Genomic DNA, 21,633 nt, shown 5'->3' with positions numbered 1-21,633 from the left:
GACGGTGGATAACATTGGTGTGCATATGTGTGTGAACGATGGCAGTTCATTTGCACAGAGCCCACAACCAAGGCTGATATGCCTGGCCAGTTAATCTGTCTGGACGGCAATTGTTCAGGGACATCAGGAGGATTCCCCATTCTCTCCTTTGGGCTTGACCGTGCAATCACCACCTGAATCAGCAGCCACGATGTTAACTAAAAGACTGCGCCCTCTGCAATGCAGCACTCCCTCAGTGATAGGCTCAAGTCTTAGTCGAGATTGGCCAAGCTAAATTGCCCCTGTCAGGGGGGCTAGCTAGAGTAAATGCATGGGCCTGGGTGGAATTGTGGTCAGTGCAGACTTGATGGGCCAAATGGCTTCCTTGTGCACTGGAGGATTCTATGTAGGCTCGAGTTCTGGAGTGGGGCATGAACCCACAACCTTCTGACATAACCCAGTCATGCCAAAGTGATTAAAAACAACACAGGTGCACTGCTGCCTCCCAGCACCAGGGGCCCGGGTTCGATTCCAGCCTTGGGTGACTGTGTGGAGTTTGCTCATTCTCCGTGTGCCAGTGTTGGTTTCCTCCGGGTGCTCCAGCTTCCTCCCACAGTCCCAAGATGAGCAGTTTACGTGGGTTGGTTATGCGAAATTGCCCCGTAGTTTCCCAAGATGTGTAAGGGGGGGGTGGGGGGGATTAACAGGGGAGTGTCCTAGGACCAACTATCTTCAGCTGCTGCATCAATGACCTTCCCTCTATCCTCGGGTCAGAAGTGGGGATGTTCACTGATGATTGCACAATGTTCAGCACCATTCGCCCCTCCTCAGGTACTGAAGCAGTCCATGTTCAAATGCAACAAGATCTGGACAAGATCCAGGTTTGGGCTGACAAGTGGCAACTAACACTCGCTGCCCTTGTCCTTTGAGGTGGAAGTGGTCATGGGTTTTGTAAGGTGCTGTCTAAGGATCTTTAAAGTTAAAGTTTATTTATTCATCACAAGTAAGGCTTACATTAACACTGCAATGAAGTTACTATGAAATTCCCCTAGTTGCCACAGTCCGGCACCTTGTTCGGGTCAATACACCTAACCACTGTAGGGATTCAACGAACAGTAAAGATGCAAGAAGTCATAAGGTGGTTAGTTGAGTTCTAAACTTCAGGAGTTCAAAGCCTGTGACTCCTTCAATATAATGATTCTGGACAAGCTGAAGAAATTGCAATGAAACTTTTATTTCAATTCAGAGGTGCATTTGGAGCTGGGGAGGAGTGCGAATGCTAAACAAACAGCTGGATGGCTATTTGGCTACAAAGGCTTTCACTACTCAGCCTTTTGATGTTACGTTTTAGTCAGTGAGCCCCCCCCCTTCCTTTTTGAGATGTGGCAGGTATCCTCATCAAGGCACCATCTAAACATTGTATTTGTGCCTTTCCAGGTGGGAGTTGTAAGCTGGGGAGTTAAGGACATGTGCATGGAGCGACGGTTACCAACAGACGCCAGAGATTTCCACATCAACCTGTTCAAGGTGCTGGGCTGGTTGAAACAGCACCTGGTCAACAGCACCAGATTTCTGGACCTGCCCCAGTAGCCGACGCAAGCCTGCAATTGGCTGCCGAGTGGATTCCAACACCACATTTTCTCACATGTTAAATGATGCTGCCGCCTTGTGTTTGGATAAGTTTTGCCTGCCCTGCGGCGCTGTGATTGTTCTCTGACCTGCAGCTGGGTTCAAATCATCCCCAATCAATCGTATCCCAGCTAAAGAATTTTCCCGTGCTGGCTGGGAACCCAGTAATGCACAGAGCTGGAATCTCCCATTTTCTGCCATCCCCATGAGTTACCTCTCTGGATCGCCTGTTGTTCTGCCGAGTCACAGCTAGGGGGGCTCCCAATTTGAAATGTGGGCTGAAATAAATAGCATTCAGCAGTGCAATTCAATCCCTGGGTAGGGGTGCCAAAGTTTATTAATTACAGGAGTCCCAGGAATTAAGATTAAGCTGCGTTCTTTTGTGCTGCATGACATTGGGGGACGTACTTCCTACAGATGCTCAGGTACAGTCTCACTGTCATTGCCACTGTTAGCTGGCAGCATTAAAATTACAAGTTGGCTTGAAGAAGACTAACAATAAAGTTTTAAGTTACCCATTTTCCCACCCGTGCAATCCTTAACCAATTGCAAGTTATTGTATATATGCTGCCTATGATTTATCAACTCTCAAAAATGCTTCTGATGATTTAGTTAATGATGAAGGTAGATAAACAAGAAAGTTCAGTAAATGACATTCTCAACTTACAATGTGGACCATTGATTGTAATATTTAGTTGAAAGACATCAATGGCAAAACAAAATCAGTTACAAAAGTAATTTGCCCGAAACAAAGTCCCCGCGATGAAATGTCCCATACGAGGTGCGGCACAGTGGTTAGCACTGCTGTCTCACAGCGCCAGGGACCTGGGTTCAATCCCCGGCTTGGGTCATTGTGTGGAGTTTGCACGTTCTCTCTGTTTCTGCATGGATTTCTTCCAGGTGCTCCGGTTTCCTTCCACAGTCCAAAGATGTGCGAGTTAGGTGGATTGGCTATGCTATATTGACCTTTAGTGTCAGAGGACTAGCTCGAGTAAATGTGTGGGGTTATGGGATAGGGCCTAGATGGGATTGTGATTGGTGCAGGTTCGATGGGGCGAATGGCCTCCTTCTGCACTGTAGGGATTCTGTGATATGCACAGAGACTTAACAGATTAGGTCTAGCATAAGGAGCAACACTTTCGTGGAGGCCGAGAGCTCATTGGAGATTAGGACCTGGAATGAATCGTTGCTGACAAATTATATTCTTCTTTCCCCTCTGTTTGCCACAATGGATTGATGCGACACGGTGGCACAGTGGTTAGCACTGCTGCCTCACAGCGCCAGAGACCCGGGTTGGGTCACAGTCCATGTGGAATTTGCACATTCTCCCCGTGTCTGCGTGGGTTTCCTCTGAAACTCCAAGGTTAGGTGGATTGGCCATGATAAATTGCCCCTTAGCGACAGGGAGATTAGCCGGGTAAATTGGTGGGGTTACAGGGATAGAGCCTGGGTGGGACTGTTGTCGGTGCAGACTCAATGGGCCAAATGGCCTCCTTCTGTAGTGTAGGGATTCTATGCTGGTCACATCACAGATATTCCAAACTCCAAACAGTCGTGTACGTGTTGACAACTGCAGCGAGAAGGCCAAGTGTGGTTTACGCAACCTTTCTGGCTGGTGGCAGGAGTTTAGGGTTTAAAGATGAAACACGCAGAGAGGAAAATTCAGGAGGAAATTTGAGGGGGGAGAATTATGAACAATGCGTGTGCGTTTTGAATCTAGTTTATACACTTTCCCCTATCAGTTATCTAATTATTATTAATGAGGGGGAAGGGGAGTAAAAGTCAACTCACCAAGTCTGGCACTTGGAAGTAGAACATCTCCTGAAACTTCAGGTATTCAGGCAACCAGAATTGGCTGCAGGCGGGTGGGGAGTTCAGCTCTGCTGTTTATAACTGTGCGATTAAAAACAAGACTGGCCGAAGAACAGGAAGAAAGAGAGAAGGGGAAAGAGGTTTATTACAGACTGCAGTTTCATCATCCGGAAAGTCGTTGGGTTGCAGCCACCTGGGAATGATGATAAGCGATTAAAACAGAACATGGCTGATCAGTCAGGCAGGGATTTAGTTCCAGGTTTAGGATGGAGTTTTGAGTTCCTAAATTTGCTGGTGACCTAAAGATAGGTAGGAGAGTAAGTTGCAAAGAGGACATGAAAGGCATGATCTTACCGGCTCACTGTGCCGATCGATCGGCGCGGTGAGCCGGTAAGATTGCTTAAGAGGTGAAAGATCGGGTTCGTGCCCAGTTTCTCACCTCACAATCGTAACGGCTCTTCCCCCCCCCCCAACCACCAGTGAGAATCACACTGCTGTCCAAAAACATTGTACCCTATGCTTGCAATGAAACAGGCAATTTTGTGAACAATTGAAGCATGGTGAAAACAGATTAAACTTTCAAAAGAGAATTGGATAAATACATGGAAGGAGGAGAGTTTCAAGGCTACAGGGAAAACGCAGACCTCTGGGGGAAGTGTGACAAATTGGATGGTTCTTTCAAAGACCGGCAAAGGCACGATGGGCCGAATGGCTCTGCCCGCTATTTCCTTGTTCTCCGAGTCTGCTCAATGTTTCTACAGACAAGCTAGATTCAGAAAGAATGTTCCCGATGATGGGCGCAGTCCAGAACTAGGGGGTCATAGTTTGAGGATACAGGGGTAACACTTTTAGGACTGAGGTGAGGAGAAATGTCTTCGCCAGAGGGATCAAGGGATATGGGTGGAAGGGGGGGAAATCAGGATATTGAATTCGATGATTAGCCATGATCAAAATGAATGGTGGAGCAGGCGCAAGGGACCGAATGGCCTACTCCTGCTTCTAGTTTCTATGTTATTAAGATTTACATTGAAGGCCTATTTATTAAACGTTAGCATCATGCCTAAAAAGCCAGTCAGACTTGTATTTACACAGCTCCTTTCATGGCCTTTGCAAAGCAATGCCCAACAGCAGCGCAGGTTGATGAAGCTAAAGGACACTTTCTGGACTGTAATGTGAGGTAGCTGACACACGCACACATTCCTATCCTCAGAAGGAAGGAATTTCTAGCGAGGGAAACGCTTTGTGCGGAAACCCTTCCTTGCCGGGGTCCCAACTCTCAGTGTGGAACTCCAACTCCTGGTGGCTGCCAGGAGGTACGGCAGTACGAGGAGCTGTGCCCAGGTTGGGCTCTCAGCAACAGTCTTTCCCAAACGCATTCTCCCCACGCGCCGATCCTGATGAACCTCCGGGCGCTGTGGAGAGGCGCGGCGGTGGCGCACTAACCGGTGAGATGCGGCTGGATTGAAAGGCACAGGCTCTTGCTCGGCTGTTTATTGATACGACGAGAAGCGGCAGCGGCGGGCGTGCAAAGGCCCTGGGCGGCGGGAACGGCCGTCACTGGGTGTACAGGCTGGCGGCGAACACAATGTCTCTCTTGATCAGGTTCGAGGCCTGCTCCATTTTGGCGTTGAGGGTGGGGTCCCCGATGATGCGAGCGGCGTTGCGCACGTCGCGGCACGTCTCGTTCAACCGCTGGATGCATCGCACGATGATTCCCTCCTGGACGTCAGTGAGCTGCGTGATTTCGGCAAAGGGCTGAGGACAAAACAGCAAACACGGGCGTGTTACTCGGAGCAACAACCACAACTTGCCTTCACACAACTGTGCTGCTCATGTTCTGGGGACTCAGGTTCGAATCCTGCCACAGCAGGTGGTGGAATTTGAATTCTATATAAAAAATAATCTGGAATTAAGAATCTACGAGACCATGAAGCTATTGTCGGAAAAACCCATTGGTTCATTAGTGTCCTTCAGGGAAGGAAATCTGCCGTCCTTACCCAGTCTGGCCTACACGTGATTCCAGAGCCACAGCAATGTGGTTGACCCTCAACTGCCCTCCAAGGGCAACGAGGGATGGGCAATAAACGCTGGCCAGCCAGTGACACCCATGTCCCACAAATGAATTAAAAAAGTATACAAGGAATAGAAGCAGGAGGAGGCCACCAGGCCCTTCAAGCCTGCCCCATCATTCAATACCATCATGGCTGGTCTATGCCGGCCTCAACTCCTTTTCTGTGCCATTTCCCCACAGCCCTCTCTCTCTATCAAATATTTATCCACCTCCACTTTAAATACTTCCAATGATCAGCAAATTCCAGAGATTCAACACCCTCTGCGAGAAGAAATTTCTACACACCTCAGTTTTAAATGACTGGCCCGTTATCTTGCAGTTGTCTCCCCTTGTTCGAGACTCTCCGATTAGTGAAAACATCTCAGCATCTACCCTGTGCTCAGCATCTTACATATTTGAATCAAGGTCACCCCTCACTGTTCTAAACTCCAAGGAATACAGACCCAGACTATATAGTCTCTCTTGATAGGACAACCTTCTCAGCCCAGGAATTAGGCTGGTGTCTCTCCTTTGGACTGCCTCCAATGTTACTAGAAGATTCTGCACAAACTAAACTTTACATAACTGGAGACCAAGCTACACCAGCAGATTGTTGGGAGGTGACCAATAGCCTGTTAAAATGGTTTCCATAGAGTAGAAGACTTCATGGAATCCTGACAGTGCAGAAGGAGGCCATTGGGTCCATCGACAACAATCCCACCCAGGCCCTATCCCCGTAACTCCAAGTATTTAACCTGCTAGCCCCCCTGACGCTAAGGGGCAATTCAGCACGGCCAATCAACATAACCCGCACATCTTTAGAGTGTGGGAAGAAACCGGGGCACCCGGAGGAAACCCACGCAGACATGGGGAGAAGGTGCAAACTCCACATAGACAGTGACCAAAGGCTGGGATTGAACCCAGGTCCCTGGCGCTGTGAGGCAGCAGCGCTAACCACTGTGCCACCCCTCCTTTTTAAAGGAGGAAAGCAGGTGAGGAAGTGCAGAGGTTTAGGGAGGAAATTCCAGAGCTTGGAGCCAAGGCAACTGGAGGAACGGTCGCTAATGGTGGAGGAATTTCAATTGGAGGGAAGGGGCTGATCTAGAGGCTCGAATCCGAGTTGCACAGATATCTCCGAGATAGAGGAGAGGGGACTGTGAAGGAGAGATTTTGACACAAGGATGAGAATTTTACAGTCAGCCCTCATCAGACTGGATGTTGGTTCATTAGCACCTCGGGCGCTGGGCGATAGGGGTGGCAGCAGGGCTTTGGATAAACTGCAGTTTACAGAGGCTGCAAGTTGGAAGATCAGTCGGGGTGCATTGAAATATTCCAAAGTGGAGGTGACAAAGACACCAGCTGAAGGGTGACAGCTATACATGACCCATAACAGGGCGTGGGGGAGAATCGGGCAATAATACTACAGAGGTGGAAATTGTTGGCCAGCCTTATTGATGGACCAGGTATGCAGAGGGAAACTCATAAGCACTATTGCAAACAGACTGGTTTATTGTCAGACAGTTACCAGGGAGAGGGGATGGAGACAATCACTAGGGAACGGGATTAGTGGCAGGGATCAAAGACAATGGCTTCAGTCTTCTCAATATTAAACTAGGGGAAAGAAACAACCGGTGTTAAAAAGACAGATGCTCCGAACACCACGACGTTTTGTCTTTTTCTGAAAAGTACGATTACATTACCTTCTATATATTTGGAAAATTCATATGGAATCTGCTCCCACCATCATCCAGATATTAAACACCTCCACTCTCTGTCAACCTTCTCACTCGTTCTCCAACTGTATTAAATCTATGACCTCCAGCAATAGGTTCTCCCTATTTGCTGGATCAAACCCACTCAGAATTTGGGGCGCCTCAATTGAATCTTTCCTTCACCTTCTCTTCTCCAAGGCGAACATTATCACCTCTCCCACCACTTTACATCGCTGGAGTCTCTCATTCCCCCTTCAGTACCCTTGCCAAGAGCTTGACATCTTTCCGAATGTTGTGTCCAATATCTCAGCCAGGGACCTGACCATTGAAAAGTTTTGCATGAATTTCTTCTCCTGTATTTACGCCAAGGATCCCACATGCTACTTTCTGAAACCACCTCCTCAACTTGTCCTGCTGGGACCTTCCAGAGTTTGTGAACATAAATCACACCCTCAAACCCCAGGGTCATTCAGCCCGTGCAGTCTCTTCAGTGGAACTCACAAGCCCTGCTTCAACCTTTCACACTTCCGTTTTCTATATGTAACTCGGACGGGAACTCCCAGTGTTCGGATATTGACGGGGATTAAAAACGTCCCACCCAAAACAAAAGATTTCTGGCATCTCTTGCCAGCAGCTTAATAAGCCTTTAGCAGACTGCTGGCCTGTGAGAACGACAAATAAAACAGCAGGCGGTTTACAGCAGAGACTCCTCTGGGGCCACACTCACCAGGCCCTTCGCCCACTCATACACCACTTCCACCAGACCAAACTTCAACTGGTCCACAAAATCTTCGATGGACTCCTGCAGGTTACACTCTCGCTGCAAGGTGGCAATCCTCTCCGCGACACCACGAATCCGCTCGATTCCCTACACAGAAAGGACATCTCAGCAATGCGAATACAAAACAATTTAAAAACTAATGGATCCACATCTGCCCCACCCCCTCGCTCCCCCCACCCTCGCTCTCTTCTCCCACCCTCTTGCGCCCTCTTCCTCGGCGCCCTCACTCCCCACCCCCTTGCGCTCTCCCCCCCACCCCGGCACTCTCCCCCCTCACGCGCTCCCTCCGAAGGTGGTCAAGGCGGTGTATGACATGTTGGCCTTCATTGGTCAGGGTGTTGAGTATAGGAATTGGAAAGTCATGTTGCAGCTGTATAAGACTTTGGTTAGCCTGCATTTGGAGTATTGTTACACTTCTGGTCACCACACTACCAGAAGGATGTTGATGCATTGAAATTGGTGCAGAAAAGATTGACCAGGATGTTGCCTGGTTTGGAGGATATAGACTATGAAGAAAGGTTGAACAAACTTGGATTGTTTTCACTGGAACTTCGGAGGATGAGGGGGGATTTGATAGAGGTTTACAAGATTATGACAGACTTGGATAGAGTGGATAGTCAGAATTTTTTTTCCCCCAAGTTCAAAGGGTTAATTACTCGGCATCGGTTGGAAGCGAGAGGGGGAAAGTTTAAAAGAGATGTAAGGGGCATGTTTTTCACGCAGCGCCTGTACACTCACCCAGACTACAGGGTCTATACCTAGTGCCCACTCACCCAGACTGCAGGGCCTGTACCCAGTGCCCACTCACCCAGACTGCAGGGCCTGTACCCAGTGCCCACATACCCAGACTGCAGGGCCTGTACCCAGTGCCCACTCACCCAGACTGTAGGTCCTGTACCCAGTGCCCACTCATCCAGTCTGCAAGGTCTGTGCCCAATGCACACATACCCAGTCCACAGGGTCTATGCCTAGTGCCCACTCACCCTGACTGCAGGGCCTGTACCCCAATGCACACACACCCAGACTACAGGGCCTATACTCCAGTGCCCACTCACCCCGAATGCAAGGCCTGTACCCCAGTGCCCAGTCACCTGGACTGCAGGGTCTGTACTCCCGTGCCCACTGAGACAGACCACCCAGAGTGCAGGGTGTGTCCCCTCGTGCCCACTGAAACAGACCCCCCAGACTGCAGGGTTTGTCCCCCAGTGCCGACTGACACAGGCCACCCAGACTGCAGGGTCTGTCTCTCCGTGCCTGGTTGCTGAGTCCCCAGGGTTGAACTTGCCCCTCACCTTGCGAAGAACCTCATTGATCTCTGGCTCCACCTGCGTTTTCTGTTGGAAGACCAGGCAGGACAGAAGAGCCACAATCTCCTCTGGGTGCAGGTCTGTTAACACATTCTCAAACACCATCTCCGTCACAATCAGCTCGTGGTTGCTGATCTCACAGGCCACTCGGCCCTTCAGCTGCACAGCACAGCTCTCGTCGATATACTTGAGAGTTTTTAGCACCTGTTGGGGAGGAGGGAGAACAAGTCAGTCAGTGGAAGCGTGTCGGCCGAGATGGGACAAAAAATATAACGAGGTCAACTGGACTAATCAGCCCTTTCTTTGTGATTTTCAAAATGGACAGTTGCCCAGTTGTTTCCAGCTGGTCACATGCTGGTATCCGGCACTTTCAAAGTAACAAAGGTTAACACTACCAACATCTTCAACGTAACTGCTGGCCAAGCATTGGTATTCCAGCCCAGCCAACTCGATAGTTCCAGGTCTGCCTGAACCAACGTTGAACAAAGACAACCCGTCGCAGGTCCTAACCCCCAACAATGGTGCTATCAGCTTAAACATTCACTGTTCTAACACAATGCTTTCAACAAGAGAACTTCATTTAACAACCCAAAATCCAGTGTCTCCAAGAACAAAAAGAATCCTGACTCCAGTTAAACACCTCAAGACTCCGGCCATGGAAATCCTTTCATAGAATCCCCACAATTCAGGAGGAGGCTATTCGGCCCATTGGGTCTGTACCGACAACAATCCCACCCAGGCCCCATCCCCATAACCCCCAGTATTCCCTCTGCTAAACCCCCTGACACGAGGGGAAATTTAGCGTGGTCAACCTAACCCATACATTTTTGGGCAGCACGGTGGCACAGTGGTTAGCACTGCTGCCTCACAGCACCGGGACCTGGGTTCGATTCCCAGCTTGGGTCACTGTCCGTGTGGAGTTTGCACATTCTCCCCGTGTTTGCGTGGGTTTCCTCCGGGTGATCCGGTTTCCTCCCACAGTCCAAAGATGTGCGGGTTAGGTGGATTGACCAAGCTAAATTTCCTTTTAGTGTCAGGGCGACTAGCTAGGGTAAACGCATGGTGATAGGGCCTGGGTGGGATTGTAGTCGGTGCAGACTCGATGGGCCGAACGGCCTCCTTCTGCACTGTAGGGATTCTATGATCTTGGGACTGTGGGAGGAAACCGGAGCACCCAGAAGAAACCCATTCAGGCATGGGGAGAACGTGCAGACTCCGCACAGACAGTGACCCGAGGCCGGAATTGAACCCGGGTCCCTAGCGCTGTGAGGCAGCAGTGCTACCCACTGTGCCACCGATATCAAGGAGAAGTAGTGAGAGTATGTCACATGATGTCTCCCAAACTGCACCGTAACATTGTCCAGTGGAACTGAACTCCGGCAGTTACGGTTTTGACCCTCAATGAGAACAGAACTCCAGGCAACAGCCTGCGCTGTCTGCCATCAAGTCGGTGGCAGCAGGAAGAACTCTGGCTCTCATTAAAAAACCGCCGGGAACTCATGCCTCCAGACTAACTCTCTCTATGTACCTTCTTCCACTGTGGAAGTCCCACTCTGGAAAGATAGGTCACCCTACAGCCAGTCAACGTCTTCTCTAAAAGAACTGCTTCTAGACGCCTGTAAAACCACAACTTGCATTTTATTATGGTCGTGCCACAAGCCCTCTTCCTCTGTCCTTATTCCCCCATTTTGTGTGCGACTGGAAATGGGTGGACAGTGTGTAATATAAACCAGTCCTTTTTATTTCATCTTCCCTCTCGTTTGCTGCGGAAGTTATTAACAGATGATTGGGACATTCCAAATTTAAGCATTGGGAACAATACGCCACCATTCTTTAAAGGAGGAAAACAATAAAAAACACTTTTCTAGAAGGGAAGGGAGCAGGAAATCAGGAGAGTTCAAATTAACCCCAGTCCTCTCGCTCTCTCCTCACTCTCACGATGTGCCCCGTCACACTTACGTTGACTCTCTGCTCGTACTCTGGTAGCAGCATGAGACTCCGGTCCGAGACCAGGAAACAAAGTCGTTCCAGCTCGTCTTTGAGCATCATCCGTTCGTGCATCCGTGCGTACTGCCGAGAGGAAGGTGAACAATTAAAATGTATCGGTGTGGTTTCACCCCCCTCTCCAACCCACACCCAAACTGACCCTCCAAAGGTGTGTCCCCTGCATGGAAGAGGAGCAGCGGTTAGCCGATGTCCCTCTGCCTGTCCGGCACCTGCCACGGAGAAGTGGCCCTTTAAGGGTTAATTTCTCACGTACCTTATATGCACACGGAGGAATTTATACAGACAGTGAAGTGGGAGCTCTCCCCACTGCCCAGGCACTCACTCACTGACCCTTCCCAGTCTCCCCCATCCACCACCATCTGCTGAGCTGACCCACGATGACAGGCAGGTTTGCCCTGCCATTCCCAAGGCCATTGAGGGGGGCACTGGCACTGCCGACCCTGAGCAGGGCAGCGGCGGTAGCAGAGGGATTCAGAGAGGACGCCACAACTGGTCAGTGGGCAAGGAAAGGGCATGGGTAATAAAATAGCCAGGGCAATGTCAACGCCAAGTCGCTATTGGTCAACTCTGACATCAATGGGCATGGGTGGGGCTGTCAATTAGGGGGGAGGCCATTCCAAAGATGTGCGGGTTAGGTTGATTGGCCATGCTTAAAATTGCCCCTTAGTGTCCTGAGATGTGTAGGTTAGAGGGATTAGTGGGTAAAATATGTAGGGATATAGGGATAGGGCCTTGGTGGGATTGTGGTCGGTGCAGACTCAATGGGCTGAATGGCCTCTTTCTGTACTGTAGGGTTTCTATGATTTCTAGGCCATAGCCAAGTGGTGTTATCACTAGCCTATTAATCCAAAAACTCAACTAATGTTCTGGGGACCCGGGTTCGAATCCCGCCACAGCAGATGGTGAAATTTGATTTCAATAAAAAATATCTGGAATTAAGAATCTACTGACGACCATGAAACCATTATCGATTGTCGGAAAAACCCATCTGGTTCACTAGTCCTTTAGGTAAGGAAATCTGCCGTCCTTACCCGGTCTGGCCTACATGCGACTCCAGAGTCACAGCAATGTGGTTGACTCTCAACTACCCTCGGGCAACTCAGGATGGGCAATAAATGCTGACCAGCCAGCGACGCCATGTCCCACGAATGAATTTTTTAAAAATTCAATAACAGACTTGACCGCACACCATCCTACATCGTCCCAATCACAGCCACACCTCCCCCTACCATCCCACATCCCCCACAGCATCTCATCACCCCACACTCCCAACTAACCCACACCACCACACATTTTTTTTAATTCGATGGGCGTCGCTGGCTGAGTCAGCATTTATTGCCGATCCCTAGTTGCCCTTGAACTGAGTGGCTTGCTGGGCCATTTCAGAGGACAGTTGAGAGTCAAGAACAAAGAACAATACAGCACAGGAACAGGCCCTTCGGCCCTCCAAGCCCGTGCCGCTCCCTGGTCCAAACTAGACCATTCTTTTGTATCCCTCCATTCCCACTCCGTTCATATGGCTATCTAGATAAGCCACATTGCTGTGGCTCTGGAGTCACATGTAGGCCAGACCGGGTAAGGACGGCAGATTTCCTTCCCTAAAGGGACATTAGATGGGTTTTTCTGACAATCGACAATGGTTTCATGGTCGTCAGTAGATTCTTAATAGAACTACAGAAACCCTACAATACAGGAGGCCATTCAGCCCTTCAAGCCTGCACCGACAACAATCCCATAACCCCACATATTTATGCATTAATCCCTCTAACCTATGCAATCTGGGACACTAAGGGGCAATTTAGCACGGCCAATCAACCGAAACGGCACATCTTTGGACTGTGGGAGGAAACTGGAACACCCAAAGGAAACCCACGCAGACAGGGGGAGAATGTGCCAACTCCACACAGACAGTGACCCGAGCCCGGAATTGAACCCACGTCCCTGGAGCTGTGAAGCAGCAGTGCTAAACACTGCCACCCAGGTTTTCTTTCAATTGAATTTAAATTCCACCAGCTGCCGTGGCGGTATTCGAACCCTGGTGTCCAGAACATTTGCTGAGTTTCTGGATAACTAGTCTCGCGATAACACCAATGGGCCATCATCTCCCCTTAAATCGCCCATTGACGTTTACCATCAAGGTCAGTGAGAAAACATCAGCATTCCAGCCGACAGCTGCCTGGGCAAAACCGGTCAGCACCAAAGTCCATAACACTCAGCGGGGGGCAGGGTGGCTCAGGAGAGGTGGGCAGCCGGGTGGGAGGGGAGGCAGGTAGTGAGGAGAGGTGAAGGTCAGGCAATACCTCGGAGGAGAATCTGGGACTGTGAAAACAGGTAAACTTGCTGAGGGAGTCCTCGAGACGTCTGGCCCTGGTATAGCTATCCACCAGATCCAGGTCCTTCAACTGCAGGTCATTGATGGGGTCCAGGCCAGCAATCCCATCTGGGTGGGATTCAGCCAATCGCAGGAGCTCCTGAGTGGCTGTGGTGACTGATGGGCCGGGTGGGTCGTTCCTAGGAGTAACAGAGAGAGAGAGAGAGGAAGAGAGACATTCTGTTACATAATCAACACGCAAGTGGGTAATGCCAAAGTCGGGCACAGCAGGCACACCATTCGCCTCAGGGCCATCCCTTCACAGGTCTGGTGGGGAATCCCAGCACAAACTCAACACTTTGTGGGCGGCACAGTGGGTAGCACCACTGCCTCACAGCGCCAGGGACCCAGGTTCAATTCTCGGGTCACTGTCTGTGTGGAGTCTGCACATTCTCCATGGGTTTCCTCTGGGTGCCCCAGCTTCCTCCCACAGTCCAAAGATGTGCGGGTTAAGTGGATTGGCCATGATAAATTGCCCCTTTGTGTCATGGGGTTAGCAAGGTAAATATGGGGTTATGGGAAGAGGGCCTGGGTGGGATTCTGGTTGGTGCAGACTCGATGGCCAAATGGCCTCCTCCTTCACTGTAGGGATTCAATGATTTCTACTCCTTTTTGGGAGAGGGGGAGGAGTCCTGGAGGACCGTTTGAAAAGATTGAGAGATCGTCAGCCAAAATCAGACAGTAACAACTTACATCCATACAGCAGATTCAACATAGTGAAACCTCACAGGAGCTTGGTCAAATACACGAAAGAGATATTGGGACAAGCTTAGCAAGTTTGGAAAAATTATAAAGGAGAAGATATAGAGAAAGAGAAAGGAGGATATTCCTGAATCTTAACAGCTGGAGACACGGCCAAAGAGTGAAGCTGCAAGCAAATGTCTGGGAGGCCAGAATTGGAGGAGGCGACAGAGAGCGAGGGAGGGAAGGGAGGGAGGGAGGGCCACAGGGAGGGAGGGAGGCAGGGAGGGAGGGCCACAGAGAGCGGGAGAGGGAAGGGAGGGAGGGCCACAGAGAGCGGGGGAGGGAGGGAGGGCCACAGAGAGCGGGGGGGGGGGGGGGGGGGAGGGGAGGGCCACAGAGAGCGGGGGAGAGAGTGTGGCAGAGAGTGGGGGAGGGAGTGAGAGTGAGTGAGTGACAGAGAGAGGAGGAGGGGGGCCGTGGCAGAGACTGGGGTAGGGGTGGAGGTCAGTGGTAGGAGACGGCAGAGACGAGGAATTTGGGTTTGTTGGAAGCTCCCTGAGTGATGAACTCCTCCTCACTGGGATCCCCCTCTCCCTGACAGAGAGCCTGACTAACCTGAAGCGAGGAATCTGCCTCTTCTTGAAGTCGTCCATGATTTTATCGGCGTTGATGCGCAGAGTTTTCACAGTCACACTGCCGATATCTTTGGTGGTTAGTTTCTCCACCGTGTGCCCGCAGGGTCCTGGGAGGGGATGGGGGAAAGAAAGAGTGGTCAGGTGTTAGAGGAGAGATGTCAGAGGCCGGAAGCATCGGGCAAGGGGACGCATTCCCCTATTACTGTGAGAGATCAAGATCAGTATCACCACCCTGGCTCCACACCCCCCCCCCAACACAGGCCTTTCCCCTGGCCCACTCCGACACACACTACACGGTGGCACAGTGGTTAGCATTGCTACCTCACAGCTCCAGGGACCCGGGTTCGATTCCCGGCTCACTGCCTGTACGTTCTTCCTGTGTCTGCGTGGGATTCCTCCGTGTGCATGTCCGAGGCATGTCCTCCATGTGCTCCGGTTTCCTCAAAAGATGTGCGGGTTAGGCTGATTGGCCGTGCTAAATTGCCCCAGTGTCAGGGGGATGAGCAGGGTAAATACATGGGGTGACAGGAATTGGGCCTGGGTGGGATTGTTAGCCATGCAGACTCGATAGGCTGAATGGCCTCCTTCTGTTTTGTCGGGATTCCATAACATCGATGACAGACACAGAGCAGGCAGAGCAAGTGAGCGTGTCTCTATGAACGCGCACACATTCACACAGGGCACCTAAGCGAGTGTAGTAAATAAGATTGGTGAGTGGTGGGCACTGATAACCAAGTTTTAAAAAAAATAGTGCTTTTGCTATTGGCAAGAGAAGCAATAGTGAGGGAGGAAAATCCTTCCTACACAGCGAGTGGTTAAGATCTGGAATGCACTGAGTGTGGGGTGAAGGCAGGTTCAATCGAGGCATTCAAGAGAGAATTGGATTGTTCAGGACGCAGCGAGAAGGTGGGGGCACAACATTAGGATAAATTGCTCCTTCAGAGAGCAAGCACATGTACCAGGGGCTGAAAGACCTTTTCTTTGATGGAACTGTTCTACCTTTCTGTGATTCTGTATCTTTATAAAGAACTGCAGCTGGTAGAAGGAGAATCACTGAAACAATCACTGAAACAACTCTATGATGACATTAACAAGTTCCATCCCACCATCAGACTCACCATAGACTACTCTCCGGAATCGGTTGCATTCTTGGACACACGCATCTCCATTAAGGACGGTTACCTCAGCATCTCACTGTACCGCAAGCCCACGGATAAACTCACGATGCTCCACTTCTCCAGCTTCCACCCTAAACACGTTAAAGAAGCCCTCCCCTACGGACAAGCCCTCCGTATACACAGGATCTGCTCAGATGAGGAGGATCGCAACAGACACCTCCAGACGCTGAAAGATGCCCTCATAAGAACAGGATATGGCGCTCGACTCATCGATCGACAGTTCCGACGAGCCACAGCAAGAAACCGCACCGACCTCCTCAGAAGACAAACACGGGACACGGCGGACAGAGTACCCTTCGTCATCCAGTACTTCCCCGGAGCGGAGAAGCTACGACATCTTCTCCGGAGCCTTCAACATGTCATTGAAGAAGACGAACATCTCGCCAAGGCCATCCCCACACCCCCACTTCTTGCCTTCAAACAACCGTACAACCTCAAACAGACCATTGTCCGCAGCAAACTACCCAGCCTTCAGGAGAACAGTGACCACGACACCACACAACCCCGCCACAGCAACATCTGCAAGACGTGCTGGATCATCGACTCGGATGCCATCATCTCACGTGAGAACACCATCCACCAGGTACACGGTACATACTCTTGCAACTCGGCCAATGTTGTCGACCTGATACGCTGCAGGAAAGGATGTCCCGAGGCATGGTACATTGGGGAGACCATGCAGACGCTATGACAACGGATGAATGAACATCGCTCGACAATCATCGGGGAACACTTCAGCGGTCACGGGCATTCAGCCTCTGATCTTCGGGTAAGTGTTCTCCAAGGCTACCTTCACGACACACGACAACGCAGATTCGCTGAGCAGAGACTGATAGCCAAGTTCCGCACATGAGGACGGCCTCAACCGGGATCTTGGGTTCATGTCACACTATCTGTAACCCCCCCCCGGGCATGCAAAATCTCACTAACTGTCCTGTCTGGAGACAATACACATCTCTTTAACCTGTGCTTAACCCTCTCTCCACTCACATTGTCTGTACCTTTAAGACTTGATTACCTGTAAAGACTCGCATTCCAACCATTATTTTATAAATTGAGTTTGTGTCTTTATATGCCCTGTTTGTGAACGCAACTCCCACTCACCTGACGAAGGAGCAGCGCTCCGAACGCTTGTGGCTTTTGCTACCAAATAAACCTGTTGGACTTTAACCTGATGTTGTGAGACTTCTTACCGTGAAGGAGAATAGGCCAGAAGGAGTTTCAGTTTTAATCCTCGGCTCCACGTAGAATCAGAGAATGGGCATGGCACAGAATGAGGCCATTCAGCTCATCATGTCCATGCCAACTTGGCTAGTTTCACTAGAATCATAGAATCCCTACAGTGCAGAAGGAGGCCATTCGATCCATCGAGCCTGCAGCAATAACAACTCCACCCAAGCCCAATCCCAGTAACCACGCTCCCACCCCCTGTTATACCCTGCTAATGTCCCTGACAGTAAGGGGCAATTTAGCATGGTCAATCCATCTGGCCCGCACATCTTTGGAGTGTGGGAGGAAACCGGAGCACCCGGAGGAAACCCACGCAGAGACTGGGAGAACGTGTAAACTCCACACGGCCAGTCACCTGAGATTGGAATTGAATCTGGGTCCCTGGCGCTGTGAGGCAGCAGTGCTAACCAGTGTGCCACCATGCCTTGCCTTATCCCTATATTCCTGAAAATAATTTCTCTTCAGATGATGATCCAATTCTCTTTTGAAAGGCCTGATTGAATCTGCCTCCACCACACATTCACTCCAAAGCAGAAAAGGTGCATAAAAAGGTTTCTCCCCATGTCACCTTTGGCCAATGACCTTCAATCTGGGTCCTCTGGTTCTCAATCCTTCCACCAATGGGAACAAGACTTATCACCTCTTTAGGCATCTTATGAATTGAGCACTTCTCTCAAATCTCCGCTCAATCTTCTCCAAGAACTAAATGCCAACTTCACCAATCTATCCATGTAACTTAAGTTCCTCATCCCTGCAACCGTTCTCGTGAGTCTTTTCGAACGTCTTCACATCCTTCCTCAAGTATTGTCCAGGAACGGATAAAATACTCCAGTTGGGGCTGAACGCATGTTTTAACATAACTTGCTTTTGTACTTTGTCATCGAAACATAGAAACTAGAAGCAGGAGGCCATTCGGCCCTTCGAGCCTGCTCCACCATTCATTTTGATCATCAAATTCAATATCCTGATCTCCCTTAACCCCCATATCCCTTGATCCCTACAGCCCCACTTATCATAGACTTCCTACGATGCAGAAGGAGGCCATTCGGCCCATCAAGCCTGTACCGACAACAATTCCACCCAGGCCCTATCCCTGTATTTATCGCTCGTATTTACCCTGCTAATCCCACCAACACGAGGGGGCAATGTATCATGGCCAATCAACCTCATCCGCACACCTTTGGAACATGGGAGGAAATCGGAGTACCCGGAGGAAACCCACACAGACACAGGGACAATGTGCAAACTCCATACAGACAGTCACCCAAGGCTGGAATCGAACCGGGTCCCTGGCGCTGTGAAGCAGCAGTGCTAACCACTGTGCCACCCCAAGAGCTATATCTAATTTCTTCATGAAATCAGACAATGCTTTGGCCTCTGATTTGTCCCCAACTGTAAAGTTCAAGATGTCGTATTTTTGCTAAAGACTTTCTAAATGTGCCTTGGCACTTTCAATGATTTGTGCACATGTAACAACTCCACCCAGTCCCCACCAATTCTCTCTGTTCCTGCACCCCCTTTACAATTGTGCCCTGTATTTTGTGCTCCCTCTCCTTGTTCTACCCACTAAAATGCAGCATTTCAACCTTCTCTACGTTAAATTTTACCCGTCATATCTCCTCCCATTCCACCAGCCCATGTCCTCCTGCAGTCTATCACTATCCTCCTCACAGTTCACAATGAGCTTTGCGCCTTCTGGAGTTTTGAAAATGTGCCCTGTACACCCAAAATCGAGGCAAGAAAAGCAGGGGTCGAAGTACTGATGCTTGGTCAACTTCATTTGGGGTGGCATGATGGCACAGCAGGTTAGCACTGCTGCCTCACAGCGCTAGGGACAGGTTCGATTCCAGGCTTGGGTCACTGCCTGTGCGGAGTCTACACATTCTCCCCGTGTCCTTTCCTTGAAAGTGACGTCACAGGTGGAGAAGGCGGTGAAGAAGGCATATGGCATGCTTGCCTTTATAGGACGGGGCATAGAGTATAAAAGTTGGGGTCTGATGTTGCAGATATATAGAACGTTGGTTCGGCCGCATCTGGTATACTGCGTCCAGTTCTGGTCGGCACACTACCAGAAGGACGTGGAGGCTTTGGAGAGAGTACAGAGGAGGTTTACCAGGATGTTACCTGGTATGGAGGGGCTTAGTTATGAGGAGAGATTGGGTAAACTGGGGTTGTTCTCCCTGGAAAGACGGAGGATGAGGGGAGACTTAATAGAGGTGTATAAAATTATGAAAGGCATAGATAGGGTGAACGGTGGGAAGCTTTTCCCCAGGTCGGTGGTGACATTCACGAGGGGTCATAGGTTCAAGGTGAAGGGGGGGGAGGTTTAACACAGATATCAGACGGACATATTTTACACAGAGGGTGGTGGGGGCCTGGAATGCGCTGCCAGGCAAGGTGGTGGAGGCGGACACACTGGGAACGTTTAAGACTTATCTAGACAGCCATATGAACGGAGTGGGAATGGATGGATACAAAAGAATGGTCTAGTTTGGACCAGGGAGCGGCGCGGGCTTGGAGGGCCGAAGGGCCTGTTCCTGTGCTGTATTGTTCTTTGTGTCCGCATGGGTTTCCTCCAGGTGCTCCGGTTTCCTCCCACAGTCCAAAAAACGTGCTGGTTAGGTCCCTTGGCCATGTAAATTCAGCCTCAGTGTGCCCCAATACCTGGAGTGTGGTGACTCGGCAGACAGTGACCCAAGCCAGGAATCGAACAGCGCCAGGGACCCGGGTTTGATTCCCGGCTTGGGTCACTATCTGTGCGGAGTCTGCACGTTCTCACCGTATCTGCGTGGGTTTCCTCCAGGTGCTCCGGTTTCCTCCCAGTCTTAAAGACATGCTGGTTAGGTGCATTGGCCATGTGAAATTCGCCCTCAGTGTACCCGAACAGGCGCTGGAGTGTGGCGACTGGGGGATTTTCACAGGAACTTCATTACAGTGTTAATGTAAGCCTACTTGAGTAAAAATAAACAAACTTAAACCTTTGCATCTGTGCTGAGACGCCTGCTTTTCTTGCCCCGATTATCCACAGGTTTCAACTTTGCTGACATGCCTGTTGTGTGACGTTTCATCAATTATCTTTTGGAAGTCCATGTATATCACATCAACCACATTACCCTCATCAACCCCCTGTTACTTCACCAAAACACACAATCAAATGAGCGAAAAGTCGGTGTAAGAGTTGCTGGCGGACATGGGCTGATACTCAGCAGCGCAGTCCGAAGCTGTATAGAGGTGGGCCAGGAACACATGCAAGGTTATGTGTGACGCTCACCTTCCGGTAGGAAGAGTTTATTTGTGAGGAGCTGGTCGGGCGTCGGTGCCGCAGGCAATTCTTCAACTTCCTTCTCTGTCTCCTCTTGCCTGGACTCCGAGAGGACCAGGGTGGTGAACGTTCGGTTGGTTGAATCCGTGGAAACCTGCAGTTGATCAGAGAATGAGCAATGAGGCTGCGTGCACAGAGGGAACAGGAGGAGCCTTTTCTACCATTCAATTAGATCAATTACATTTGCGACTGATCCGTACAATTCCAGTGACCTGCCTTGACCCTGCAACCCTTGCTTCACAAAATGTCTATCAGTTTTGACATTTAAACTGCATTTAAATTAAATTTAAAATGGGTGGGAGTGTGGCACAGTGGTCAGCACTACTGCCTCACAGCGCCAGAGACCCGCTTTCGATTCCGGCCTCGGGTCACTGTCTGTGTGGAGTTTGCACGTTCTCCCCGTGTCTGCGTGGGTTTCCTCCGGGTGCCCCGGTTTCCTCGCACACTCCAAAGTTGTGAAGGTTGGGTGGATTGGTCGCGCTAAATTAGTGTCCCAAGATGTGTAGGTTAAGGGGATTAGCTATGGGAAGTGTGTGGGGTTACAGGGTAGGGTGGGGAAAAGGGCCTGGTTAAGGTGCTCTGCTGGAGAGTCAGTGCCGACTCGATGGGCTGAATGGCCTCCTTCTGCACTGTAGGGATTCTATGATCCCACCCTCTCCCCGAAGTCAACAGCTTTCTTTGTGGGGAAATATTGAAAACTGAAGAGTTTACAGCATTGGAGGCTGCCATTTGAACCACTGTGTCTGTGCAGACCAATATAAAGTTATTTTCCATCCATTACCCTGCGTTTTTAAGCGTTATTTTTTAATCTGAACAGGATGGGAAACAAATGCCCACGTCTCAGGTTAAAACTCAGCTTATTCGCTATCTATTTCAAATGAACTAAACAGGCATTCTTTTCCCAATCAGCAGCAACTCTTTGGAAAGTACCAATTC

General features: G+C 50.2%; 2 protein-coding genes across 2 annotated transcripts in view; one reads left to right on the top strand and one right to left on the bottom strand.

The window, feature by feature from the left end:
- Positions 1 to 3,246, top strand: part of LOC144487485 (complement factor B-like) — a 50,850-nt gene extending 47,604 nt beyond the window's left edge. Inside the window, exon 18 of the mRNA XM_078205579.1 lies at positions 1,417 to 3,246. Coding sequence (XP_078061705.1) covers positions 1,417 to 1,569 — 153 coding nt within the window. The 3' untranslated portion in view covers positions 1,570 to 3,246. The remainder of the gene's footprint in view (positions 1 to 1,416) is intronic.
- On the bottom strand, positions 2,282 to 20,791 carry LOC144487484 (superkiller complex protein 2-like; the record flags this gene model as incomplete). The annotated part of the gene is made up of 7 exons (XM_078205578.1): positions 2,282 to 5,175; positions 7,910 to 8,050; positions 9,256 to 9,474; positions 11,230 to 11,340; positions 13,578 to 13,788; positions 14,948 to 15,074; positions 20,647 to 20,791. Coding segments are annotated over 7 exons (1,155 nt in total), but the record flags the coding sequence as incomplete, so codon positions are not given.
- Between the last annotated feature and the right edge of the window lie 842 nt (positions 20,792 to 21,633).

Source organism: Mustelus asterias, unplaced genomic scaffold (genome assembly GCF_964213995.1).
Source record: "Mustelus asterias unplaced genomic scaffold, sMusAst1.hap1.1 HAP1_SCAFFOLD_835, whole genome shotgun sequence".
Taxonomy (NCBI): domain Eukaryota; kingdom Metazoa; phylum Chordata; class Chondrichthyes; order Carcharhiniformes; family Triakidae; genus Mustelus; species Mustelus asterias.
The sequence above is the reverse complement of the archived record's forward strand: the minus strand, read 5'-3'. Positions and strand labels throughout refer to the sequence as shown.